Source organism: Porites lutea, chromosome 7, assembly GCF_958299795.1.
Source record: "Porites lutea chromosome 7, jaPorLute2.1, whole genome shotgun sequence".
NCBI classification, from domain to species: Eukaryota; Metazoa; Cnidaria; class Anthozoa; order Scleractinia; family Poritidae; genus Porites; species Porites lutea.
In genome coordinates, this window is record NC_133207.1 from 20,636,818 (window position 1) to 20,664,317 (window position 27,500).

The 27,500-nt window shown below is 50.7% G+C and overlaps 4 protein-coding genes and 1 non-coding gene across 5 annotated transcripts in view; all 5 read left to right on the plus strand.

Annotated features, from left to right (window-relative positions):
* Positions 1–1,174, plus strand: part of LOC140944570 (salivary peroxidase/catechol oxidase-like) — a 16,593-nt gene extending 15,419 nt beyond the window's left edge. Inside the window, exon 7 of the mRNA XM_073393693.1 lies at positions 1,048–1,174. Coding sequence (XP_073249794.1) covers positions 1,048–1,084 — 37 coding nt within the window. The 3' untranslated portion in view covers positions 1,085–1,174. The remainder of the gene's footprint in view (positions 1–1,047) is intronic.
* A 14,237-nt stretch (positions 1,175–15,411) lies between these two features.
* Positions 15,412–16,728, plus strand: LOC140944571 (uncharacterized protein F54H12.2-like). Its single transcript, XM_073393694.1, has one exon. The coding sequence runs from the start codon at positions 15,412–15,414 to the stop codon at positions 16,726–16,728; it is 1,317 nt and encodes a 438-aa protein (XP_073249795.1).
* Positions 16,729–17,580: 852 nt separating this feature from the next.
* Positions 17,581–17,653, plus strand: Trnaa-ugc (transfer RNA alanine (anticodon UGC)). Its single transcript has one exon. It is a non-coding gene; the product is annotated as a tRNA-Ala (tRNA).
* A 330-nt stretch (positions 17,654–17,983) lies between these two features.
* Positions 17,984–18,619, plus strand: LOC140944572 (uncharacterized). The gene has a single exon (XM_073393696.1). It carries the CDS (start codon positions 17,984–17,986, stop codon positions 18,617–18,619), a length of 636 nt encoding a protein of 211 aa, XP_073249797.1.
* Positions 18,620–22,715: 4,096 nt separating this feature from the next.
* On the plus strand, positions 22,716–27,056 carry LOC140944573 (uncharacterized). The gene has a single exon (XM_073393697.1). The coding sequence runs from the start codon at positions 22,716–22,718 to the stop codon at positions 27,054–27,056; it is 4,341 nt and encodes a 1,446-aa protein (XP_073249798.1).
* Positions 27,057–27,500: the final 444 nt, after the last annotated feature.

Consider the following 27,500-nt stretch of genomic DNA (forward strand, 5'->3'; position numbering starts at 1 on the left):
TCCCTGTCTACCCGTGGAAATAGTTCTTCTTAAAAGGTCCGCTTCCTATGAAGTAAAAGGCTACAGGAATATAGCGAACATAGTAAGCTAGTATTTTTTAGTAACCCTCTCTTGAAGTCAGGTAAATGCCTGCCACCCCTGTGAAGGTTTCTGATCTTCGATATTTTGAACGCGATTGGTTTACACAAATAACCTGCACCTTAAACAGGCTGATGGTCTATTCCCTAAACAAGTTTTGCCCAAATTTTGTGGCCGACTCTGGTTACTGGTTTTAAGCATATGACTTCATGATTGACATCAGTTTAAGTCTTTTTTAAGCTTAAATGCGACTTTTCTTGACTTGTTAATTCAAGAAACATTTAAAATGCCCTTGAATGCTGCAAAATCCTTTATTTCAACATATCTTAAAAGCCGAGCGCGAAAAATTAGTTACTCTGAATTGCAGCAAAATTCACGATTGCGGTTAAGATGGCGATCACAAGTACCGAAAAAGGCAGTATCCAATCGGCCTTTGTCATAAGCATTGTTTTCAAGTTCTCTTAAGGCGATTGTAAGTCCCAAGAGAAATTGAAAACAATGCTTATGCAAAATTCAAAATGGCCATAGACGCATTATCGCATTGCCGTAGTATAAAAGCGGCCGTTGTAGAAAATCCGCCACGCTTTCTCACAGAAAAAAATCTTTTTCTGCGGAATCCGAGGCGAAATGGAAAGCTATTTTGTTTGAATCCGTTTCGGCTGCTCAAAGGTCAATAGTGTAACTAGCCAACCAGCGCGTGCGAAAAGCACTATTCACTTGCGTGCTATACTAGTTGATTACAAATTCTCAACACCTTGTTTTGAAAATTTGCAAAAAAAATGCATAATGAACATTGGAAGAAATCCTCAGTACAGTCAACTCTATCTCATTAAAAGACGGATATCTTTGTGACAGGCATCAAGTATCCGTCTAAGTATGATGTCCGGTAAGAGAGAGTTGACTGAAATCTGAAAAATTAGCATGTGTCCTTCGTTCCAGACAAATAACACTTGGGTTTGTTTCTTACAGACTACCTGAGGATGTTAACGATCACCCTGATGACTGAATTTGGCATACGATGATGTACAACGCGGAGTCTTTAATGTCAACCACACTAGCAAAGAAATGACAGTATCCTTGATTCGAGTAATTTGAGTTGATTCTCAATGTTTTTCATTCTTAAATGGCACTTTCATTGAACGACCATGCTAAGTGATATGTGTAAAAGTAAAAAATAATAATAAAACTGAAGATAAAACTCGACTATTATAAATGGCTATTCTTAAAACAGCCAACTGCTATGAAAATTGCCAGCCATCGTGTTTTCTCTAAAAGGAATGCAATAAATATTTTGCTTGGCTAACGACATGCGTGGTGTTTGTGTCTCTTAATTTATTTCGGTACTAAGAAAAAGCCCATTGCCATCTGTACTTAACTTATCCGTGATTTCTTCGAATTAGAAAGATGCATCAGCAATGAACTAGGAAAGATTTTGAAGGAATTTTTTAACTTACAATAATTGATCACGCTAGCACCTCCTTGGTAATTTTGGATCTTGTCCAAAATCCAGCAAACCAACTTGTCTCAAATTCTGATGTACGACATATCATCTAAATAAACATACCTTGTTAATTGTCAAAAGGACTCTCGTGATTTATAGAAATCCTCTTCTTTAGTCGGTCAATCAGCATCAACCACAATCGGCGGCAAAATTAGTTGAGACACTTCGCCCTAGAGGTGCTTTCTGATACTTTACTGACTTCCAGAGGGGTTAATAAAGCTTTTCCTCCCCCATCCCCCCAACTTTGAATAGAGGGCGGGAGGGGGTATGTGGATTCTTTTCTTCTCTGTAGTTACCCTATTTGAGTACAATGTCAACAATTTTGTCGCCGATTGCAGTTTCATCCTCTATGTTATAATCCCTATTACTATTCACCAAATCAGTGGATAGCGATTTTCGCGCGTTCTGATTAGCTCCCGTAACTCGGACTATCCTTGGATATTCACTGTTTTGGGGCGGGATTCAAAATGGCTTCTCGTCGAAAGATGAAATTTTAGAGGTACATGAAACAGCTGCACCCACAAATACCAAGATAGAGACAAAATCTGGCTTGTCGGCGTTTACTGGTCGGTGGAGTCATAATTAGTTTTACGATAATGTGCCCTTCGCCATTCTTTGTTTTTCTCATGTGCACGTAGTTTTAAACAACCTTGTACTAATAAGTATTGTACAACTAATGTATTGTCTATAGGATGGAGTAAAAATAAAATACAAAAACTGGTCGGTGGAAAAAAAATTTTCTTACTGAATTTCAACAAAATCATATAATTGATCTCCGAAACACTGTCAATTGCAAAATAAACAAACTATAACTAAGTGACGTCTTTTAATTACCAAAAGTTCTGTGTGATTTTTATCCAACTGATTTGGTAAATACTAAAACAACTACCCCCCCCCTCAGGGTCGGTGGACAGCGCTAGATATATCCACCACTATTCACCTTCCCTTCGGGGGATTGTTTTATAGCAGAGCTCCACGCGCGCGCGAAGCGCGCGCGTGGGCGGAGCCCCATAGCTAAGGAAATCTACCCATCCCAGAAAATTTGGTAATCACGTGACCGACCGACCGACCGTCCGCACCACAGGAATACCAATGTTTACTCTCACACTTTCTAGCTACTTTGGGAGCCCAGGAGAAAGCTGATTGCATATCAATGTTGTCATCAATTGACAGCTGTCAAAACAGGGTATCCGCTGACCACTAACACCTGACCGAATGGCGGGCTCAGGTGTCGACCCATCGAGGTCGAGTATTTTTTGAAGTTATCCGCTGACAATTTACTCGTTTTCAAATGATCGCAGGCTCACGTTTAAATTCATATCAAATATGTTGTGTTTATGTCAGTATCGCCCCGCACTATTACGATTTTGATTTCAAACTGACCTCAGACGCAAAAATTCAGCCAGTTTTTTTTAAAATACAGGCGGGGAAGACCTTTTCTTACCATAGTCACGTGTTGGTCACGCTCCACGTCCAATTTTTATGTTCTGATTGGTTAAAATTTGACAGGTGAGTTCATGCGTAAAATTTATGCAGCATCTTAAAAGTTGTTTACTTTGACAGCTGAAGCTGACAGAGTTTTGAGTCAACTTGTGATGTTTTTTTCCACTGGATGAACAAAATGAAATACAGCTGCTATCAAGAGTGTTCTCTTATTCATGGCTGGTTTGTTTATTGGGTTTTTGGTTGAAAAATGCGTCGCTTGTCAAAGCCGATAATCCGATTTCGGATGGCATCGTTTTTGTTTTTCACCTTGCTGGATGCGTACGAGAATTATAAAGGCTCAAGCGATTCTTGCCTTACTTGATAGCTTTCAGGAGCTGCATCACGAAATATGGTAAGCCTGAGTAATTATTGTATTTAAATCTAATTTCATGAAGTCCAGCTGCGCAGTTTAATGAAGCTAGTTTATGCACGTTTGTATTAAGATTTGACTGAGACACTGATCTGACCTAGTATGAGGTTTGATATAAGCTTAAGCTTACAGAACTTTAAAAAGCCTTTAGTCGATATTAATTCACCTTAAATAGAAAGAAAAAACTTTCCGAAGAATATTTAGTTATAATTTTGGCGGTAGAAAGAAAGCTTTGAACGGTTTTCTTGTCGTGAGTTCATCTTTGAAAACAGCCAACACCGGGAAACCGGCGGCTTAAAACATAAACTTTAAGCTTACTAGTAAAGACTTGAGGATTCTTAGACACACTTAAATACTCATTTGTTTTCGTGAATGAAAATTGTTGTCTCTGTAAATGTTCTATCGAATTATTTTTCTTTATTGATTTTTGGTAGTCTCAAAAGTGTAATTTTCACCGCTTTGCCGTTTGTTTTCAGGCGTTCATAAACATCGCTCGCAGGAGTACTCAAAATGCCAAGCGTATCAAACGCTTTTTAAGATTACACATCGTTATAAAACCGTTAATAAAAAATAGACTCAATAAATTCTTTATCACGTTGAAGCGTAACTCTTTTGAAATTTCTTCGCAAATTTGGCGCTTGTCAAAAGTTAGAACCGGCTGGCCGTATAGGTGATTTTGGAAATTTTTTGAACGGTTTCGCTAATTAAAAGTCCACGCGTGCCTCGATCGTCCTGAATATTGAATGAATGCGATTTGTCTTGAAAAATTGTGGAATACTAAATATTGTATGAGGTCTGTATGATAAAAACAGCGCCTCATAGTACTCTTTCTCCTCAGATGTGGTGTATAAAAAATAAAAGATTGGCTTGCACGCACCCAGATTTATTGGCAAGAATTTGTAAACTTTTCGAACGCAAAAAATTCGGTCTGATTTGTTTTCCAAGAATTTGTTTTGCACGCCTTATCTACTGTGATCAAGAGCCATCATTGCTCTTAAATGCGACCGAAGACTATTTTTTGGGTGTACATATAAGGCTATCAACTCGATACAAAATTTGTTTCACTCCAAAATCACTTAGCTTTTCCCTCAAAAGTCACACGAATGTGCCCTTACGATAATAACTGATTTGTTGAATACAAAATTATTGTTTGATTTAAGTTATAAAATATCAATGGGAGCTTCGCTTTTAGCTGTGGCTAAATATATATATTATTATTAAAGACTGAATCATTGGATGATGCAATTAATTCTCGAGCTCTGGCTGGCTTAGTCATCATGGTATATGAGCCATTATTATTGGCTGAGTCTGTTTTCGCCATGCGATTGGTCAATTTTCGGTCCGTAACTTGCTATACGGACCAAAATTTCAAAGAAAATGCTCATTTCGGAGCTCTAAATCTCTTTACCTCGGAAAAAAGGTTGAAATAAAGCTACAAGACGTCTATCAACCTTGAGGACTTAGATTTTGACTTTGTCCTTCAGCATTTTAAATTGCGTTTAAGGCGAAGGCGATGAAGAAACTAACTCGTAATCTTATCGAAGAGGATTCTAGTCAGTGTTTGAAAGTTTAATCGTAGTACACAGTTAAGGAGACGAAAATCGAATGGCAGAGATTCGCGATGTTTTGCCTAAGAGAAAATGAGTAATTCCTTCGACAAATATGATAACAAACATGCCTGCACCCGATCATCTTGACGAGCTTCTTTGCCATTTGCAGTGTTTTTCCAAAGACCAAGGAAAGAAACATAGAAGCGACTTCGAGCCAGATGATTATAGCTAACTCGGCACTACGCTCCTCGTTGGCAATCTACCATCTGATATCCAACGCGCACTCGTGGAATAATTGTTAATTAGGGAATAATTTCAGTTGCGTTTTGCCCAAATTCTAATAAGTTCCCTCGCCTAAAGGCACGGACACGAATTTGGACAAAACGGGAGTAAAATTATTCCAACCCTCGTTCCAATCATTATACAGTGCTAGTACGTAGGGATCTTAAAAGATAATCGTTTCAAAGCGATATAACTTGAGCTTGAGGCTAAAAACCAAGTAAATTCCATAACCCTTTAACTCTTAAGCACAAAAAAATAGGTGAAGGGTTATAATAGTCGGCTTGCTTTCTTAGGCCCAGTTCAGATGACGTACTTCACATGAATTGAATGGAATTCAAATGAGTTAAATTCATGTTAAGGACGGCGTCTGAATCAATTCGAAACGGCTAACAGATTTGGATCAGCTTGCCTCTTGGTCATGGGTTACTTGTTACCTAGGAATGACGGCAGTAGAAAGGTGTTGATTTGGACCCGGAACTTCACCTAATGAACAGAACCAAATGCATAAGTTTTGCAATGTAGGATAGAAATGCGTGTTAATTTCCTTTTGAGGCTGGAAAAAAAAAAACGGTGTCTGAGTCAATTCACCCGCACTAAATTAATTCCAGTCGGCATAAAATCGAATTTCTTTCGGCTTGGGTTTAGGTATTGTGACATTTTTGCACTCAGATTGTATATGCCTTTGACCTAAAAAAGGGTTGTGCGCCGGAACTTTCTTTGCAAAACAAACAAGAAAATTAAAGGTCTCTAATGTTTCAATTGTTTCGAACACAGATTTATTTGATCGAATTGGCGAAATAAGCATATTCTATAGAGAAAAAACTTGTGCAAAAGGTATGTATTGTTAAATAAGGATCCGTTCACATTTATCCGTTTTCCTTTGACAATGAATATTATTTTTTATACATTCAATAAGTTTTTAGAGAAAATTGTTTCTGGTAAACTTTTAAAATTTCTCAAAGGAAAAAAATCTCTTTCAAGGTCAGTGTGGTTTCTGTGCTAGTAGTATAGGGGGGCGGTCCAGCACAGGTACTACGTCATGTAAGCGTCACGAAATGTCCTCGATAAAAAATGTGGGGGAGGGGTGGGTTGTACTTACCTGAAGAGGGAGAGGTTAGGGTTAGGGTTAGGGTTAGGGTTAGGGCTAGAGAGCCTCTTGTAACCCGAGTAGGTTAGGGTTAGGGTGGGGTTTATATTTGTGGAGGAGGGTTGTGTCTTGGCCTTGTGGTACGGGAAAAAAATTCGTGAGGGCGCATGCGCGTGGTGAAAAGTTAGGGTTTCGGGTTATCTATTGTGGGGATGCGGGTTGTGCCTTGTGGGAAGGGTTAGGATCGAGGGCGCATGCGCATGTGGATTCCCAGTCCCCCGCAACGGGTTATTGGGCCCGCTGCGTATTATCCGCTCGAGGGCGGGGGTATCATGAAGGAGCCACCACCTTCACTCATTGTCGCTGGGCTGGCGGAAGGTTTTGAAGAACAACACCGAAGATGTGGATGCCTTAATCATGGATGATCCAGTTTTGCCGGACAATAACAGGACAGGCACCCTTGGTCGATGGGGCAAAGCCGTGGAGTAAAGGCGTCAAAGTCTTGTATGGAGACTCTGCAGAAAAGCAGGAAAGAGTGGCGGACGAGCTTGGCATGGACGTAGACGAAGGATCGCCTTAGGGAAAACAGTTTGTTTGAGTGGTGGAGGTGGAGAACCCAGGAGAGTGTGAACGCCATTGCCTCAACGTTTGTCCGGTGGAGAAAAGGATGCCTCTAAGATCCTGAGAAGTAGTAGGAGCAGCGCAGAGAATCCGAAGGAAGTTGCCTTGTCCGTTGCCTTGTATGAAGCCGCCCTGTGGCCTAATTAGCACAAGTGGATGCAGTATGCGTGGAACTGGAAAAACCCTTGTTGCTGTGGAGTTCATGACGTCATCGTCTACTGATACTGCTACTGCTATTTGTTGGGAAGCGGGGAAGACGCTTGTGGCCGTGGAATTAGTCGGTTGGCACCTGTTTTGGAGGAAGGAAAACGCTGGTGGCAGTAGAGTTTATATCCGTTGTCCTTGAGAGGTGATCCTTTGGTAGGCTGCTGGCATAACGGTATTGGTCATTTGACATCAACACATGGGGTGACAAAATGTCGAGAGACACATTCCAAAGCTACGCGTTGATCAAAGACGGGAAAGGTCTGGCATGTAAGGAAGAAGCAATGGGTGGAGGAGCAGAACGGAGAGCACGAAAGGAGGACCAGCGATGAGGATGTGGGAGATGTAGTCCTGGTTGATTGCTTGGTGTCGGTGAGGTGCTGGGGAATTCAGGCATTCCAAGAGAGAGAAGAACGGGAAAGGCAACGAAGATGAAGTTCATCACGTACCGGCACCAAACAAGGGAAAACCGGGCGTTCACGACAATGATCACTTGATGATCAACATGACGTCGAGCTTGACATTCCACCTGGAAAGGAAACCAATCTCTTGCCCTGGAACTCCTTTGGATCGCCAACAGGACTGACAACCAATGCATCGTTGAAGAGGGCCTTTTACACCTGCAAGGAGGTTAAAGCTGGTAGCTGAGAAAGGAAATCATCGACGCATGGAGGTACAGCAGGGTTCCAAGATGGATGTATCCGACAAAAAGGAGCAGCGCAAGGAAACCGAGTTGGACGAAAGTTGGCTGAAAATTACTACGAAAGTGACTCCAAAAACAGGCCTGGATTGCAAAGGAGTTGCACTCTGTTGCTGTTTGACGTGCTGAGTTTGACATGGAAAGGGTTCACTTGAATGTTGTTGGAGGAGATGGAGAGAATGGATTGCCAGAAAAAAATGGCCTGCATGGAGGATTCAAAATGGGCCGCAGGGATTGCCGTGAGAGCCGTTGCCTAGGGGTGACGTCACACATCAAGGGGTTCTTGACCAAACGGAGCGTGAGTTGCGCTCATCGACGGGTTTCATCTTCGTCCCGTGGGGCACATTCTGGAATGGCTAGCAAAGAATGGTTACGCTATTCACAGTACTTGACTAGACAGATATTCTAATTGGTTTCTAAAAAAAGGAGTGTTCTAATAACGTATTGTGCAAGAGTATTGTTCCCAAAATGTAGTGGCATGCAAGAGTATTGTTGTATAGAAACAAAAGAGTCTTTATGCAATAGAATAAATACGTATTGCCTACGTGACGTTTAGGTTTGACTTGTCCGCTCGAATAGATTCTTCATGGCGTCTTGAGCTTGGCTGGGGAAGGCTTTGGATCCTATGATAGCGCTTCTGGGGGCCAGAATGGGAAATCGAGACGTCATGCGCGTCAATCTTGTCGAAGAAGGGGTCCATTCGTACCAGTGATGAAAATTCACATCGTAGACAAAAACATGTTTTTGTAAATCCACGGCTATTTGAACGGCCCAGCCTGTCCCGCCTTGCACTTGTTTTTGACTGGCACTCAAATACCCAAACGCAAAGATCGAGTCCGCCTCGTTCACCACAAAGTAGTAGCGCAGTAAAAGTTCGCAGGCGATAGGACTTTTAGGCACGGGGCGACCTAACGCATAAGCCGCGTGGCCGAGTGGTTCGCACGCGTTTTCCAAGTCTTCTCGGGGCAAGGGGGTGATGTGGGTGCTTCTCGGGTGATTCGGGCCAATCTTAATGGTGACAGGAATGCCATAGTCTAAGGCTAGCGTTTCGGCCGCTTGCTCGGCGCCTTGACTGCCTCCTGTCACAATCCGATAATCGTGGAGGCGGGGAATGTCCATCATCGCTTCGTCTGGATCCATTCCGTGAGGTGACTGAGGCCGATTGCAAGAGAAAGAGGTCTTACGTAGAAAAAAGAAAGACCCAATCAGAAGGTGAGAGGTCCCAATAGGGTGGAGTCAGGTGACCTGTGTCGTCACTCGGGGGGGCTCTATAAGAAGAGAGAGGCTTTTCGCTGGGACTCATTAGGCGATGATGGGAGAAGACGGCGCCGGCCCGGTGGTCGCTAAGAAAGAGGGGCACATGCCTCTGTACCCCTATGAATACAAACGCAAGAAAGGCGGGAAAAAAAAGCCAGACCCTCCTAGCAAAAAAGTCAAAGACGACGGAACCACGGTCTCTTCGTGTGTGGAACAAGTGCCGCCTTTTTGTTGTCCTGTGCATCCTTTGTTGACGTTGCGCCAAACGAGCGGAGAGTGGATTTACCTGTATTGTCCCGAAGAAAGTTGTGCGTTTTCCTGTCCTCTCGAGAAGTTTCAACTCATCGAACGGTTGTTTCTAGAACAAGTCCACCGTGAGGTCCGAACCTATTGGGAAAGTATGCGCTGTTTCTGCCAGAAACGAGTCCGACTCCGATTGAGTCAAACCACCAAGAATCCCCATCGCCTGTTCTTAAGCTGCCGCAAGAAAGACTGTGAGTTTTTCCAATGGATTAATGTCCCCTTATCCCTAAAGATCACGAGCCATTTACTAGGAATTATGCCTGGGAAGCAAGAACCCGACGAAGAAACCCTGGCTGCCTGGCCCACGACGTTGACGCCCGATCATCTGGGGATGGATCCCGCCTTCCAGCATTTAACCGGAGTGGGATTGTTTTAGAAGAAAAATCAATAAAACGGCGACGCACTTTGCGCCTGAATCAGACGGGGGCGGGCTTTTGGCGAGAATTCTATCAAGAGGGGGGCGCTTCCTCGGTCTGCAAGGTATGAGTGACCCCGAGAATCCCACAACCATCAAGCGCCTGGTGCAAGAGATTGTGCAGTTGACTCGAAAAATAGTGGACTTGACGGCTGAAAGAGAGACTCTTGAGCAAGAACGCAATCAGTATCAGCGAGAACGTCATCACTATCAGCACCGCTTCCTAGAGGAGCGACAGAAGCGGCTTCACGTAGAACGCCAACTGTTCGAAAAGCAAGACCCCAACTACCTTGAAGGAGCCATGGATGGTTCCCCGGCAAGCCATGCACAAGCAACAATGGACCGAGCATCCCAAACGGACGCAAGTGGTTAAATAGGAGGAGGACCGAGAAACGCGAGAGCAAGCAGCCCCCTATTTTATCAGGCCTGGAGAGAGAAAGAAACCAGGGGCGAGTCGCCTGAGGGAGCAGCCAGGGAGTATTTTAACGCAATAAAAGAAAAACGCACTTACACGGGTGTCGTGTTGTTGTTCTTGCAGCGCGGGTGCCATGAGTAAGAACAAGAAGAAGCGCGGAGTGAGTTGGGCGGAGGCCTATGAAACGCCCTCGCGCCAGGGGAGTTTGGGAGGAGTAGAGCGCTTTGCGCGAGCGCAGAGCGTGTCGATTGGCCGTGCCCGGCAAGCGTTGCAACCTTTGTTGAGTTACACGTTGCATAAACCTCGACGTCGCCGATTCCCCACCCTACCCGTGGTGGTGCTTGGCATGGACGAACAATGGGTGGCCGACCTGGTGGAAATGCAAGCCCTGAAAAAGTGGAATCGCGGGGTGCGGTACCTGTTGACGGTGGTGGACGTGTTGTCGAAATACGCTTGGGTGGAACCTCTGAAGGACAAGACCGGCAAAGCAGTGGCGGCGGCGTTCGAGCGCATCCTGAAGCGGGCTAAGGGACGACAGCCTCTGCGATTGCAGACGGACGCCGGGAAAGAGTTCTACAACCGCGTGTTTCAGAGTGTGATGACGCGACACAACATTCATCATTTCTCGACCCGCGGGGATACCAAGGCGTCGGTGGTGGAACGATTCAATCGTACCTTGAAAGAACGCATGTACCGTTACTTTACCGCCCGCAACACCTACCGGTACGTGGATGCCTTACCTTATTTGGTGCAAGGGTACAACGCCACCAAACATCGAAGCATTGGCATGGCCCCTCGCGACGTGACGCGGGCCGAGGAGCGCCAGGTGTGGCAACGTCTGTACGGCAAACGCTTGGCCCGTCACGTGCGTCCGCAATGGAAACCGGGCGATCGCGTCCGATTACAGAAACAGCACCGGCCGTTCGAGAAAGGGTATCTGCCCGGCTGGACCGAAGAGGTGTTCATCATCGACCGAGCCGTGCCGGGGCCCGTGGCCACCTATAAAATCAAGGAGTGGGACGGAGAGCCCATTGAAGGCACCTTCTATGAACAAGACGTGCAGAAAGTCGACGTGCCGGACGACGCGCTGTTTCGCGTGGAGAAAGTATTGCAGCGTCGACGCCAAGAGGTCAAGGTGCGTTGGAAAGGCTGGCCCAAAAAGTACGACAGTTGGATTCCCAAGCGTAGTTTGGCCTCGTTATGAGTCGTCGATTGGCCTTGATGCCCGCCCCGTTGGCGGGGCCGTTGGCGGCGCCGTTGGGCCGTATGCAGAGTGCCCCGCTACCCAGCCAAAAGACCTGGATGGATATGATGGGACGATTGGAGGCCAAGTACGGGCCCAAGAAGGGGAAGAAGGTCAAGAAGGTCCGGAAGAAGAAGAAGCGCCCTGCCAAGAAGAAGCGTCCCTCCAAGAAGGCCCAGCGCGCGTTCCGGGCCAAGTTGCGAGGCATGGTCAAGCGCGGCAAGAGCGTCACGTTGGACACGACGCTACGTCGGTTGGTGCAAGCGTTCCCCCAGGCCGATCACGCGTTGAAGGTCTGGCCCAAACGGTCCAGTTTGCATAGTACCGTGGGTCGGGTGCCAGGGTCCAAGCGTAAATTGAATACGTTCCTATAAAAACGGGTCAGTCTCGACCCGAGAGGAAAGAGAGCGATGGAACCGTCGAGTCGTTCGTTGTACGTCACGTTGCTGAGTAACACCAGCAAACCGGAATTTCCCCACAATACGCCGGCTTCGTTCAAGGTGCGTCTGCCGTACCCGTTGCGCGTCAAGAATTGGCAAGTGGGCGTGGCCGGCGTCTACTTACCCGGGCCACCGAATGTGGTCTCGCATGCGGTGACGTCGCATCCCGTGACGTCGCATCCGACCGCCCCTCTGACGGAACATCGACAATCGAATTTGTACAAGGGATCGCCCAGCCAACGATTGGTGCGCATGTATTCCCGAGCCATGAAGGGTGACGATGTGACCAGGGTACAAGAGATCACCTCGACCATGGAGGATGCCGACATGCCCGAAGCCACCACGGGGGTGACGTTTATGAAAAAAGTGGTCCGTTGGTTGGAACAAGATAGGTTGAAGAAACTCTTTACCGGGTATATCTTTGGTACCACCAAGGTGGATTATACGCCTCGGTTCGAATGGAAGGACGAGGCGGGGGTGCCTACGTTGTGGATCCTGAATGATAAAATCAACATTGCCTTCAACAAACCGCGCCCTTACTTGGGGTTCAATCTGGTGTTGGCTGAAACGATGGGATGGATTAAGAAAAAGGAAGACCAATCGTACGAGCTGGGTCCCAATTTGTTGATGTACCCGCATCTGAAGCGACCCAAGGCCGCCAAGATCGGGGCCGACGGGGATAAGAACCAACTGTTCACGTTTACGGATTACGTGCACGTGAACCGAAACATGGCGTATATGTCCATGGTGATGGATTGGCAGTTTGTGAATTTGGACGAGTCTTATGCCCAGGCCACCACGCACGTGTACGTCCCTCCCAAAGTCCTGTGGAATCGTTTTCGATGGATCATGGACGACGAGAGCGTGTGGATCAAGGATGGGGGGATTAGTTCCTTGGGGTTTGTCAATCTGGAAGGCTCCCCGCATTATTGGAAGAAGAAGACCGTGGGCATGACGTTGACGAAAAGCGGCAACAAGTACGAACCCAAGTTTGGTTGGCTCATCGGCACCACCAAGCTGAGCAAGACCGGCACGTATAGAATCATCGTCGAGATCTACACTACCGACAAGGTCTTGTTTGACAAGACGAGCGTGACTGCCTGGTTTAGTTTCTACGTGCAGAACATCGACTCGGCCGTGACGACGCACGTGCACGAATACCTGGGCACGCACATGGTGTATTACCATCGCCTCGTGCAAGATTTCCGGCTGACGCAGCAGTCGGACGATACGTCGCGGATGTACCTCAAGGTGACCATGGACGGCGTGCCCAGCACGTACCCGGCCACGTTGACGGATCAATGTTACGTGGTGGTCTACGGGTACAACATCGCGGCGCCATGGCAACCCATCAGTCAAGTCACCGACGTGTACGACGATCATCCGGTCATTCGACGAGGCACCACCACCACCTCCACCAGCAGCACCACCGAAACGACCACCAAGCCCACGCATACCGGGAGTCAAGAGAAACAGAAGAAGACCACGGTGACGCCCGCGATGCACGGGGACCTACCCACGCGTTCGGTGCATCTGTACTGCAATGCGGTGGAGAGCAGTATCGTGGGGACGCAGATCACCAATTTCTTTCCAGACCTGCCCTATAAAGACGAGCCCATCCGCTGGGAACCGGAACACGTGCAGTATCACCGGGTGCGCGGAGACACGGTGGAGATTGTCGAAGTGGAAGTGGCCGAGACGAACGGCGAGTTGATGACCTTGAACCCAGCGGGAGAGACGCAAGTGACGTTGCATTTCCAGGCATGAATCGGATCGTGTTGGTGAGCGATCCCACGGAAGAGTTTCCCACCAATACCGCCAGTTCGTTCAAAGTGCGCCTGCCCGTGCCTTTGACATTGAAGGGGGAAGGATGGAAGGTGGGGCTGGCGGCCATCTCCACCCCCGACGCCACCTTGGATTTGACGAGACTCACGACGGCCGTCAACCCTCGCGTGCTCGTCGTGGGAGTCAAGTTGGTGAGGAATTTGGGGCCCAACGACACCCCGGTCCACTATCAGTCCGTCGTCCAAATCAAGGAGGTGACCGACGATCCCAGCGTGGTGGATGGGGTGAGTCTGATGAAAGCCCTCATAGGCAAAGCGCAGTTTAACGAGGTGAAAGAAGCCCAATCGAAGAGTAAACGGCTCTACGACAAGTTTCGGGTCACGTACGAATGGGACGGCGAGGACCTGCGCATCTTGGCCAAGGAGTTGGACGACATCGCCTTGACGACCGGCATGGCGTTCGTGCAATGGCATGTGCACGTGAGCATGGCCAAGCTGATGGGGTGGCTGGTGCAAAACAAAGATAAGAGTTATGCCTTGGGCCCCAATCTCCGTTACGAGCTCCTTTACAAGACGAGTGATAATGGGAATTATTACCAAGACGTCAAGAACACGGAACTGAACAACCACGACCTTTGGAAAATAGAAAGCGAGCACTTGCAGTTGAGTCAGTGTATCAATTGGCGCTTCGTCAACTTGAACGTGGCCTTCCGAGAGGTGATGGGGAAACGCTTGCGCACCTTTCTGGTCTACTCGGACCTGGTGGACAGCAATATCGTCGGCAGTCAACTGCATGCCATGGTGCGCGAAGTGGAGCACCGACACCAAGGCAAGGGCGTGGCCTACTTTGAACCCTTGCACATCCAATGGTTACCGTGTCGGCGCGAGTACATGGAGGTGGTGGAGGTGATACTTGCCAAGAGTCAAGGAGAGTTGGTCCAGTTCGGCGCGGGACGCACCCTGATCACCTTCCTGTTCGAACGAGACGTATAAAAAAGGCGCGTGCCTCGGGCAATGTATCACATCATGTGGGGAGGCAGTCTGACGCGATACCGTCCACCACCCCTGCCACCGCAGGATGGTCGAGGACTGAAGACGGATCTACTGTTTGATGTGGGCGGACCCATTCTGTCCAATTTCGCGAAAGCCGGCGCGAAAGCCATGGGACAAGGGATAAAAGAAAACTTGAAACGCAAGGCCCTTCCATTTCTCGCGACGGTGGCCAAGAGGAAGGCGACCTCGGTGGGTAAGAGAGTAGGGACGTCGTTGACCAAGAAAGGGGCGAAACGCTTACGCGACGTGCTGGGTGTGTGAGAGGATGCGTCCACGAAGGTTGGTGGTGCAATCCAGGCCTCGTTATCAACGGAGCGTGCCCTCGCCGTTTGCACGACAACGAGGGGGATGGATTAGTGCCAGCGTCCCCAAACCCCCGGGGTACGACTTGACGAAATGGTTGTTGGCCCAACAACGTCGAGGTCGCGCCCAGCGCGGTGGATGGTTCAATCCTCACATCCCCAAACCGCCAGGCTTCGGCCTGCCCAAATGGGTGGCGGCCAGGATGCGTATAAAACGACCACGCCGCCGCTGAGGAGACGCACTCCTCCTCCTTTGGCATCATGAGTAGTTTGGACATTTTCTCGGTCCCTCCGACCGACTACGATCTGCAGGGGTATAAGATGGTACCCTACCACAAATTGAGTACCAGCATCACGCCCATGAAGTTCTCGGTGCAGGCCTTGGAAGATTACGTGGATTTGAATCGCAGTTATTTCGTCATCGACCTGCGGTTGTATTCGTCGTCCCAGAACGGCATCGTGGCCGATGCCAATGCGGCGTCGGATGCCAACAACACCCGGTTCGTGTACGCCGTCAACAACTTGGCCCACACCATCTTCAAGCAGATCAACTTGCGGTTCAATGGCACCCTGATGACCGAACAGACCGACACGTACGCCTACTCGGCCTATTTCCAGACGCTGCTCAACTACCACCGCGACGATGGAGAAACGTTGTTGCAGCCTCAAGGTTGGGTCAATTTCTTGAACTTCACGGCTTCGCTGGCCGCCGCGGGCGTCAACGACGACATCAGTACCACGGCGAACTGGGCCCATGGGGACACCAACCTGCTCAAGACCCTGACAACGCCGTTCCGAAACAACAACGTGGTCCGTTTGGTCATGCGACCGTACCTGCCTGCCTTCCACACGGGCAAGATCATGGTGCCCGGGGTGGAAATGAATTTTGAGTTGCACTTCAACAGTCCCGATTTCTATACCTTTAGCACGCTGACCAGTGGTACCGGCGCCAAGCGGTACGTAACGTTGCGAGAGCAAGATGTGGACATCACCTTGCACTTGTGCCGACTGAACCTTAACCCGGATGTCTACGGGTCCCTGGAAACTCAGCGCAAGATCCGCAAGCAGGTGGTCAAGTACCCGGTGGTGTGTGATCAGATTCGCTCGTTCACGTTCAACGGGACCACCACCGTGTGGCAGCAAGATAATTTGTTCTTGGGCAGAGTCCCCCAGCGCATGATCGTGGGGATCTTGGACAGCACGGCCTTCAATGGGGACAAAGAAAAGTATCCGTTTGCCTTCCAGAAGAAAGGGGTGACGTCCGTGCGTCAGTTTATCGAGGGGGAAGAGTACCCGTACGTCACCCTGGAACTGAACGGGGCCAATAACCGCAAAGATCGACTGGGGTATTATCGGTTCTTGGAAGCCGCCGGGGCCGTGCCCAAACATCGCGAGTTCATGGTCAAACCGGACGAGTGGGGACAAGACAAGAATTGTACCTTGTTCATGTGGAACAACGTGCCCAGCGGGGATGCGGATGGGCGCAAACTCAATCCCAAGCAGACCGGCAACGTGCGTCTGGAGATCAAGTTCAGAGCGGCCCTGAATGCCAACATCACCATCTTGGTGTGGGGCGAATTTGAAGGCGTCATCTACATCGATCACTTGGGTGCCGTGACGTATGGTAACAAAGTGTAAAGGACCTCCTGGGTTTAGTTGAACGATGGAACTGGTGGCGTTGAGTGATCGTCAATTGAGAGCCTTGGCGCTCTCGGACCCCGAGTTGAAGCGCGTGTTCCAAGGCGTCTATCCCTCCGATCGATTGCCCGAGCATCCTCCCAAGACCACCCGAGGGGCCTACATCGTCAACACGGACCCGGCTAGCGAACCGGGTCAGCATTGGTTGGCCCTCTGGACGGAAGAGGGGGTGTGCGAAGTGATGGACAGTTACGGGTTGCCGTTGACCGTCTATGAGGCGCCGGGATTTCACGAATGGATCGCACGGCATTGGAAGTACGTGGTGCGTAGCGACAAGACGTTGCAAGCCTACGACAGTCTGGCATGTGGCCATTATGTTTTTGCGTACCTGCAAGACCGCGTGCGACAACGGAGCCTGTTGGAGTTTGTGGAAAGTTTTCGAGACGGCGATTACGTGTGGAACGATCATCGCGTGGGGGAACGCGTCCGTGACTGGATCCAGAGTACACTGCGCGAGGAGGGCATGGACGAACCCGATGGACCGGATACGCAACGCTGTGTCTCTCGACGTTGTTTATTTCCTTCATTAAACGACTCTTGACGCTTGACCAAGGTGTGTTTTTTATGGGTGTCCCACAAGGGGGAGACGGCGGGAAAGGACGCCTCTATAAAGGGGACGGGACCCAGATCCAACGTGGGTGCGGGGGACCTCCGCGCAAGCGGTCGGTCCGCCCTCAAGGGTTCTCTCCCGGCCGGTGGTGGGTACGTCCGGTATTTCCATAAAAATAGTACCACCCTTGACCCCTGCATGACCGAGTCTGGCCGCGGGGGTTCTCCGTACTCATTCCCCAGGGGACCTTAGCTCAGTGGGTAGAGCAGCGGCTTTGCCAGCCGTGGGTCATCGGTTCGAGTCCGATAGGTTCCACGCCACGTCATCGCGGGCGCTCCATAAAACCGGTGCGCTCGCGGCGACGTGATTTTTTTTTGGTGAGAAAATGATTACGCGACAAGATAAGCGACGTGTTCTGGAAGCCTTGGACGAACGTCTGTTGATGGAACTCGTGATCCATCCCGTGGACGCGTTGTGCGACACCTGGGATTATGGACACTATCGACTCTTCCGTCGATTGGCGTGGGCCGGCGATTGGCTGGGGTTGGCCCTGGCGTTGAACGCCTGCCCGGAAACCGCCGTGGTGGAGACCACGCTGACCCTGATAAAAGACGCCTCGCCGCGATTGTACGCCATGGTGTCGACATGATTCGACATCCCTGCAACACGCTGGTGGGCGGCCCGTCGAGGTGCGGCAAATCGACGTGGACGCGCGCTTTTTTACGGCACGCCGATCAATTGATGCACCCCCCTCCTCGGGTGAAACATTATTGTTACGGGGCCTGGCAACCGGCCTTTGACGAGATGAAGCAAGAGAAGGTGCAGTTTCACGAAGGACTGCCCACGTCGGAGGAGTTGGACCAATGGTTCAGTCCCACGCAAGGGGGACTCTTGGTGTTGGACGATCTCATGGACGAAGGCGCCAACGACAAACGCGTGTTGGATCTCTTTTCCAAGCACTCGCATCATCGGAACATCAGCGTCCTCTTCCTGTGCCAGGATCTATTCCCGCCCGGCAAATTCGCCAAAACCATTTCGCGCAACGCCCATTACATCGTGGCGTTCAAGAGCCCGCGGGATCAAGTGGGCATGCGCACCTTGACGCTGCAAGCCTTTCCCAACGACTGGTCGCACGTGATGAACATCTTTCGCGAATGCACCCAGCGCCCTTTTGGCTATTTAATGCTGGACTTGCATCCCGCGTCAGACGATCGGTACCGTCTCTTCACCAACGTGTTACCGGAGGAAGGACCGACGGAAACCTATGAACGTCAAGCATGAGTCGACGGACCACCCCCTCGTCCGACGAGTTTCGGGACGATTTGGATTTCAACCAATTGACCTGGGAGAATGAACTGGCTCGAGAACGGGCGCGACAACAGCGGAGACGCCAGGGAGGTCGGCAACGGGACTTATCGGAACGCCTGGAAGGGCACACCACGCCCTTGTCGGTGGGTGTCGGACGGTCCCCCCTCGTCACGCCCCGTGCGGTGCGAGATGCCTTGCAACAAGCCATGGACCTCTCGGGCATCCCCACGGCCCCGCCGGCCGGGGTAGGGGTGGCGCCCAATGTGTCTTCGCCGAGTTCGGGCGTGCCCAGCGTGACGGCCATCCGGGCCGCGACCCAGGACTTGCCGTCGCCCACGTTTAGTCCCCGACAAATCGGTGTCATGGAACAGATTCTTCGAAATGAGGTGTCCGAAGATCAAATCGATGCCCTGTTGGACTCGGTGGGGCTCGACTTTAACCAATTGACCGATTACATCGGCCGACGCCCCCCGTCGCCCACGCTCACTGCCCGTCAAATCGACGTCATGGAACAGATTGCCCGAGGGAATTTTCCGCCCGGGCAGATGGAGAACCTGTTGACGTCCGTGGGTCTCACCAAGGATCAATTGAACCAATATATCACCAACCGTCCCCCGACACCCCGGACCCCTTCATCAGCCCCGGCACCGCGAGGCCGAGGTCGAGGTCGAGGTCGGGGACGTGGCGGGGTGCCACCCGGAGGGGGTGGCGGGGACGACGATGGAGGCCCGCCCGGCGGCGGGGGTGGCGGTGGCGGTGGCGGCGGCGGAGGGGGCCGTCGTGGCCGTGGGCGTGGGCGTGGCACACCCCCTCGACGAGCACGGATGAATCAAGACGAATTACGACGTCAGATGGATCTGTTGGCCGAAGATGCTCGTCAACGGTCAGTGGGGCGCCGTATTGCCGGCATCACGCATACCAATACCGTCACCACGGTCTACAAGGATGGAGGCGAACCCGAAGTCTATCGCACCTCGTCGCGTTTGTCCACCCCCAACACGGTATAAAAAACAGCCTCAGTTCCTTACCCCATCACTTCGCATCATGGTACGACGCGGACGGAGACGACGACGACGACGCTACTACCAACGAGGGGGAATTTTACCCTTTCTCATCCCTCTCGCCATGGCCGCCGAGAAGGCCGCGCGCAAGAAACGCCTGGGGAAAATCTCTTGGTAGTAGGTGCAAGCGAACCAGCGCCACCGAATGTTCAAGATGACCGGGGCCAAGTAATCCTATAAAGACCCCCTGGTACGTTGGGAAAAGGTAGGAGGACACCATGGTGCGACGCCTACAACGACAACTGCCCTTTTTGCGGAGCGTGTTGCGAGAAGCCGACCAGCACGTGCGACGGGAACGATTGCAGCATGCCAATGCCGATCAAGTCAATGCCATCAGTGAGTTGGTGATGAACACCTTGAAAGGGAATGTGACCGTCCCGCCTCGACTCTTGGATCAGTTGCGTCCGCACAAGCAGGCCTTGCGCGAGATGGCGCGTCGCAAGCATTCCATAAAACGGCGACGGCACGTCATGATGGCTCAAACTGGGGCGGGTGTGTGGCACGCCTTGGATCGCGTGTGTCGTCATTGCCTGTCAAGATGAGTCACGGACCGTACCAGAAAAAGTACCTGGTGTCCCCGGCGGACATGGAGCGACTGGTGGACCATTACAAAGGCACGTTGATGGAGAATTCGCGGTTGACGCATGCCGCGCGGTTGGCGGCCAAACAACACGTCTTGTTGGCTTCCCCCGAGATCCCGCCGGCCACCAAAAAGATCCGCCTCAAAGCCCTGGGACCCCAGGTGCGTCGAGCCACCAGACGCGTGCGGACCATGAATTTGCCGGCGGCCGGAGTGGCGGCGGGGGCCGACGACGACGACGACGACCAGTTTGCCCAAGGACCCATGGAGACCTTCTTGAAAACGCTTATAAAAAGCAGCACGCCCCAACCCAAGACCACACCCAAAGGGAAGCCGAAAGTTCCACCCAAGCCGAAATTTCTGTCCAAGACACCCATCTCGTTACCGGCCGACGATTGGGAAGAGGAATTGGCCGCGCCCATTCCCAGTACGTCCAAGTCCACCCAGAAGAAGAAAAAAATCCGCTTCAGTTATCATCTCCCCAAGGTGCCCAAAGAAACGCAGAAGTTGAAACGTCAACCCGGCTGGAGCGAGTGGGGTGAAAAGGTGCAGCGGAAACTCGATGGCAAGGACTACTAGACGCCGCCGCCGCGCGTCGCGCCGTGGACGGCGCCGCCGTCGCATGATCGGTCGGGGTTTGGACGTCCAAAAATGGTTGGGCAAGACAGGCATCGAATTTCATTGGCCGGGGTATCAATACATGGGCCCAGGCACCCATTTGGAGAAACGTCTGAAGCGCGGGGATCCCGGCATCAACCGGCTGGACCGCATTGCCAAACAGCACGATATTGATTATTCTCGGGCGCGCAATCTCCAGGACAAGTGGAAAGCCGACGACAAGATGATTCGCGCCATTCAAACCCTCCCGGGAAAAAAGACCATGACCGAACGCGTCGTCAAAAAAATAATGCAAGCTAAACGTAAATTTAAACTGTAACCAAACATGTTTATTGTCTCGAGGTTGTGTAACTAAAGTAGAGTTCTAGTGACCTATTAAATATTACATTTCACACTATACAGTTTACATCTCAGTTTTTTTCATCGCCTCACACTTGAAGATTGTCACACTTAAAGATAGTCCCTGATTCCCGTCCTGGGCTCCTTAAGAGCATCCCTCAGCTTGCCAATCGATGGGGTCTGACCATTCGGGCGGCATCATCACGTACATGACTTCCGTGGCACTCAAACCCACATCTTTATCGGTGGGGCATTCACGTAACATTTTCTGGCACTGTTCACAACGACCGTACACTTTAAAGACAGGACGTACATGTATGTCGTCATCGGGGACAATGTCCGCCTCAGTTAACAAGATTTTCAAGAAATCGAATGATGGATGAATCTTGATTGCTGTTGGTAGAGGCAGCATCTCCTTCGTCAACCCGCAACAAATCATCGCCCGTAATTCGATGGGTTCCGGGGGCGGGAGGGTCTTGGTTTCCATGTTGTACTTGGTAAGGTAAGAAAAAATGCCCAACAACCGCTTGCTGATCTTGTCGGAATTGCCCGTCGTCAAACATCGGAGGAGCGCCGGCAGTTCCTTCTTCATCAGGGTAAAGTGCCACGAGGGGTTGGGTAAACAGTGTTGTCCGTGCCTGAAGACGGGCCCGGTAATTCTGTCATGGCAATAGGGACAAAGGACCAAACAATTCTTGGACAGCAAAAAGCCAAACCAAGCACGCACACAGCTGTGATGTATGGACCGGCCACAGCAGGGCATGTACTGAACATCGGAGGGTTCGAGCTCCTTTCGACTGACTCCCAAGGAAACGAGCGTCTGGTCCACCAAGTACCGTCAAAGATACTTCCCACGCAAACTACGCAGCAGCCATCCCGTGACCCCATTCGATGAACGAGGCCTGCCGGACTACCTCGACTCTTTATACCTTCCCTACCTAGTTCCAGACCCCCTCCCGTAGGCCCCCAAAACCCGGGGGGATACCCCCCCATCCCCCCTGGGTTCCCCCTTCCCAAGAGGGCCTCTGGGACGCCCTCTTGGGAAAACGACCTTCTCCTTATAAAAAGAGCCCTCTGCCCTTCAGCACTTCATCGTATTCCGGGCTTCGCTCGAGTTCGATGCGCTCGAATTGGCCAAGACAAAACCGGGAGCCTCCTGTGGAGCCGTCGTCACATCCTGCTAAGCCGTTTTCATTCTCTTTGAAAGAAGAAGCTGTCTCTTCAGGAGAAGTTGCAGACCTCGAAAAGTGAATGATCCTCTCCAAGGCTTGCCACGCCTTAGTTGCCTTTGTCTTGTACATCTCCCTCATTTAGTTCCCTCCATGCCTTTGGAACAGAGACAAATAGCCAAGCCATAATTCTGTCGTGGCAACAGACGCCTTTGGGAGTTGGTACCTGGATTCCTGTCTCTATTTTCTTCGTCACTGCTTTCGTTATTCCTTTGTGTTCTCTGTACTTTGTTCCTCCAACGATGGCCGATGGCAGACGTCCAAGCTTGTCCTGTACTGCTACCGTCTTGAACAATCCCGTGGAAGACTGTTTAACTGCTGTTGACGTGATCCCGTCTGATCCTACGATTACCGCCGCCTTGAATGATTCGGATGAAGATGCCGCTTGTTTGGAGGTTCTGGAAGCCTTGGAAGATCCTGTCCAAGCGGCCCTGAATGATAGCGCTGAAGAGGCGGCTTGCCTAGAGGCTCTCCAAGCCGCCGAAGCCGACCAAGTGCCTCTCGAATTCGAACTCATACCGCACGTGGATCGTCGAGTCCGTAAATTCGGACTGCATCGCCGTGTGTTTACCACGCGCCTCGTCCAACGGGGAGGTGCCCTTCGTCCCGAACTGATTCCGCGAGACCAGCTTCCATCTTTGTTGGATCAAGCCCTCCAGATCGCCATCCAGCGCCAAGTGTTGGACCAACCGGGGGTGCACGAGAATGATCACTTAATGATCAATATGTCCAGCAACAGACTACAACACGCCTACCAGTCTTCCCGCGTCAGAGTCCGTGATTGGCTCCAAGACACCGAGCCCGCCCAAATGATGATGCAACAACTAAGTAAAATTCTCAACTCCAACGAGAACTTTGCCATCGATGATAGCTTCCATATAGAAGTCAGTCATATCCGAGACAGTGGAGTCGGGTCAGGCAGTCGCGGTCAACGGCCCGGCACCCAACCCATTGAACAGTTGTTAAAAAACAAATCAAGTGTCGTACGTATTGAAAACAACGATGACTTGTGCTGTGCCCGAGCGTTGGTCACCGCCAAAGCGTACCGAGATTGGGGGTATCGTGACAGCCAGTACCGACACATTAGAATGGGACGACCCCTTCAAGAACAGTTAGCTCGCCAACTACACAGACGGGCCCGTGTGCCCGAAGGCCCGTGTGGCCTCGGGGAACTGAACTTATTTCAAATTGTATTGGCCAACTACCAAATTGTGGTGGTGTCCGCCGACCATGGGTATCAAATTATTTTTAAAGGCCCTCGCCAACCCGAGGACAAACTCCTCTGCCTGATCAAAGTCCAGGACCATTACCATGTATGTCATTCGTTGAGTGGCTTCTTTGGCAAAGTTTACTTTTGCCTTGACTGTGAAAAATCCTTTAACAGCAACGATTTGCAACATCACCGTTGCCCAGGCCGGAAATGTGCCAGTTGCCACCAAGCCCAATGCCGCGACTTTTCCACAGCAGCTGGCCCGGCCACCGTCCTATGCCGAGACTGCAAGCGCTTCTTTTTTGGCGCCGACTGCCTCCTGAACCATCAGACGCATACCAGTGCGGGGCGTGTAGCGCCCGTTCCCCAAGCATCTGTGTGCAGCACCCAAAAGCGTTGCCCCAACTGCCAGACATTGTGCCAAGGATCAGCCGTCCAACGACACAAATGCGGGTACGGCAAATACCCATCCTGTAAAGAACAGGTGCCTACAGACACCCATCGATGTTACATACAGCCGATCGTAGAGCAGGCACGCCCCATGGGTCCACGCAGCCATCGTGGAGCCGCCGCCGGGTTGGCCACCCTCCAAGCCAATCTCAGTGAGGAAAATGAGCCTGATCCAGCCGAGCCTGATGAGACTACAAACGTCTTGCCCCATCCATTATTCCTCTACTTTGACATTGAAGCCCGCCAAGATACCGGTGAGCACGTGGCCAATTTACTGTGTGCAGAAACCAGTGAAAGTGACGAACAGTTTACCTTTGCGGGAGACTCCTGCATTGAGGCCTTCTTAGACTGGGCCCAAACCTTGACGCGGTCCCCTAACCCGCACGTCCGACGCAACGTCATTTGCCTCGCCCATAACTTGAAGGGATATGATTCCTATTTCGTGTTAGAACAATGTTACAAACAGTACCTGAAACCTCAGCAGTTGGTGAATGGCGCCAAAATTTTGTCTCTATCGTTTGCGGGCCTTCGCTTCCTCGACAGTTTGTCCTTCTTGCCAATGCCCTTGGCAGCATTTCCCAAAGCCTTTGGATTGACGGAACTGAAAAAGGGGTTTTTCCCCCATTTTTTTAATACCCAAGACAACCAAGACTATGTAGGACCCATCCCAGCCCACGATTACTACGACCCTCAAGGCATGAGTCCCGCTCGTAAAGCAGAGTTTGAAGAGTGGCATGCCGCCCGCGTGGCCGAAAACTATGAATTTCATTTTGCCCAAGAACTACTTAGTTACTGCCAAAGTGATGTTCGCCTCCTCAAAGAAGGTTGCCAGACATTCGCGACCGAATTTCAGCAGATAGCAGGGTTCAACCCCTTCGAACACTGTATCACCATTGCGTCCGCCTGCAACCGATTTTTTAGAAAACATTGTTTGACCCCTCAGACCATTGCCTCGGAACCCATTCGAGGCTGGCATCACAAAGGGAAACCTTATTCCCGGGCCGCCCTGGAATGGCTCTATTGGCAAGAGCACGTGGAACGAGAGGCCCGCCATGCCGCCATCACTCCCGACGAGTGGGACCACCATGACCTGATGGCCCAAGCCTATCCTGACTACCCTCATCCGTTTTTGGAAGAAGATTACATTCAGCATGCCAAAAACAAAGGTGAAATGACGCTCCTGATCGCCTGCCAGCCCATGCGCGTGGACGGTTACAATCCCACCACACGCACCGTCTACGAATTCCACGGTTGTTTTTTCCACGGGTGCCCTGCCTGCTTTCCGAACCGCCATGTCCAGATCCGGATGCACGATCGCCAGACCATGCATGACCTGTACCTTCGCACCCAGGCGAGAGACCAAGCCATCGTTCAGTCTGGGTACGCTCTCCAAACCATGTGGGAGTGCGAGTGGAAACGTCTCAAGGCCAGCCGCGAAGATATCCAAGGGTTCGTGGACGGGTTGGAGCTCGTAGACCGCCTAGAACCTCGAGACGCCTTTTATGGGGGTCGTACTGAAGCCGTGACCATGCATGCCGTGGCTGATCCAGACCAAGGGGAATCCATTCAGTACTTGGATTTTACCTCCTTGTACCCCTTTGTCAACAAGAGCTGCGTTTACCCAGTAGGCCATCCAGTCATCCTGACAGAACTGGAGTCCACCGACCTGACGCCATACTTTGGTTTGGCCAAAGTCACCGTGCTGCCGCCGTATGGGTTGTACTTACCCGTGCTGCCCTACAGAGCCCAAGGCAAATTACTCTTTCCATTGTGCCGATCCTGTGTCGAAGCCGAATTGGCCAAACCCCTCTTAGAAAGGAGTCGTGACTGCCCTCACGCAGACAGAGATCGCGCTCTGACGGGTACGTGGACCACCATCGAATTGGAAGAAGCCCTTGCCCAAGGCTACGACATTGTGAAAGTGCACGAAGTATGGCATTTTCCGCATACCAGTTCTTCCCTCTTCACCCAATACATTAACACCTTCTTGAAGATCAAACAGGAAGCCGATGGGTGGCCAGCCAGCGTAGGTACAGATGCATTAAAACGACAGGAGTACATAACAGCTTACCAGCAACACGAAGGAGTCCAGCTGGACTACGCGCAGATCGAGAAGAACCCCGCGAAACGAGCGTTAGCCAAATTGATGCTCAATAGTTTTTGGGGCAAATTTGGCCAGGCCAGCAACAAATGCCAAGTGGAAGCCATCTCCAGTCCTGCCAAGTTCCATCAACTGCTCAACCAAGATGATGTCCACATCCACGCCATCCGTGTGGTCAACGAAGAGATGTTAGAAATCGTCTATAATAAGATTACGGAAGCCGCGCCCATCCAGCCTCACATCAACATTTTTATCGCCGCCTTCACCACCGCCCACGCCCGTCTCCACTTGTACCGAGAAGCCCTGTTCCTGTTACAGCCCCAGCAAGTCTTGTACATGGACACCGATTCCATCATTTACAAACATGCTCCAGGGCAACCCACCCTCGAGACAGGAGCGTACCTGGGCCAGTTCAAAAATGAATTAGACGAGGGAGATACCATCACGGAATTCGCCACGGCTGGTCCCAAAAATTACGGCTACGTCACTCGTCGAGGCAAAGTGGAATGCAAGGTCCGAGGCTTTTCCCTCAATGCCCGCGGTCAAGAACAATTGAACTTTGACATTTTAAAACGCAATGTCCTCGACGAACTTCGGCATCCTCAAGCCCAGGCGAGATCCATTCCCATCTTCAACCCCCACAAGATCGTGCGGGATGACACAACCAAGCGACTCCAAACGAGGACCGAAATTAAGCGCTATCAGTTGGTAGCGAGCAAACGCGTGGTGGATCCCAGCACCTTTCATTCCTATCCGTATGGCTTCACGCCCGCTCCACAAGACGGTGACGTCAGTGATAATGACAGTGTATTTTCCCTTTAACAAGCAACATTAATAAACTTTGAACATTCTACCTTTTGGCGTCTTCGTTCTGCTCCTTTCACCGCCAGGCGCTCTAGTGAAAAGCCTTCTTCCGCCTACCATGTTCCTCCCCTTCCATAATCCTCTCCAAGGCCCCGGCACATAACTCCTTGAAGTTGACCCCATACTGCTGACGAGTCGCCCTGCCTGCATTCCATTCGCAACCAAACCTCGGCTTCTTCTACGCCCGGAACGTAATGTAAAGGGAGCACAAGGCCATTTTTCCATCGTTCTGCGGGTCCTTCTGCGCAGTTTCCTTTTCTTCTGCTGGCGGACTTGGAGTTTCACCCCCAGATACAGGGCTTTTGGTGTTCCTGACTACTTGGAGAAAACGTTGTGTCAAGGTGTTCCATCTCCATTTCACCAGGATTGGCTTCCAAAGCGACCCCTGCCAAAGATGAAAAC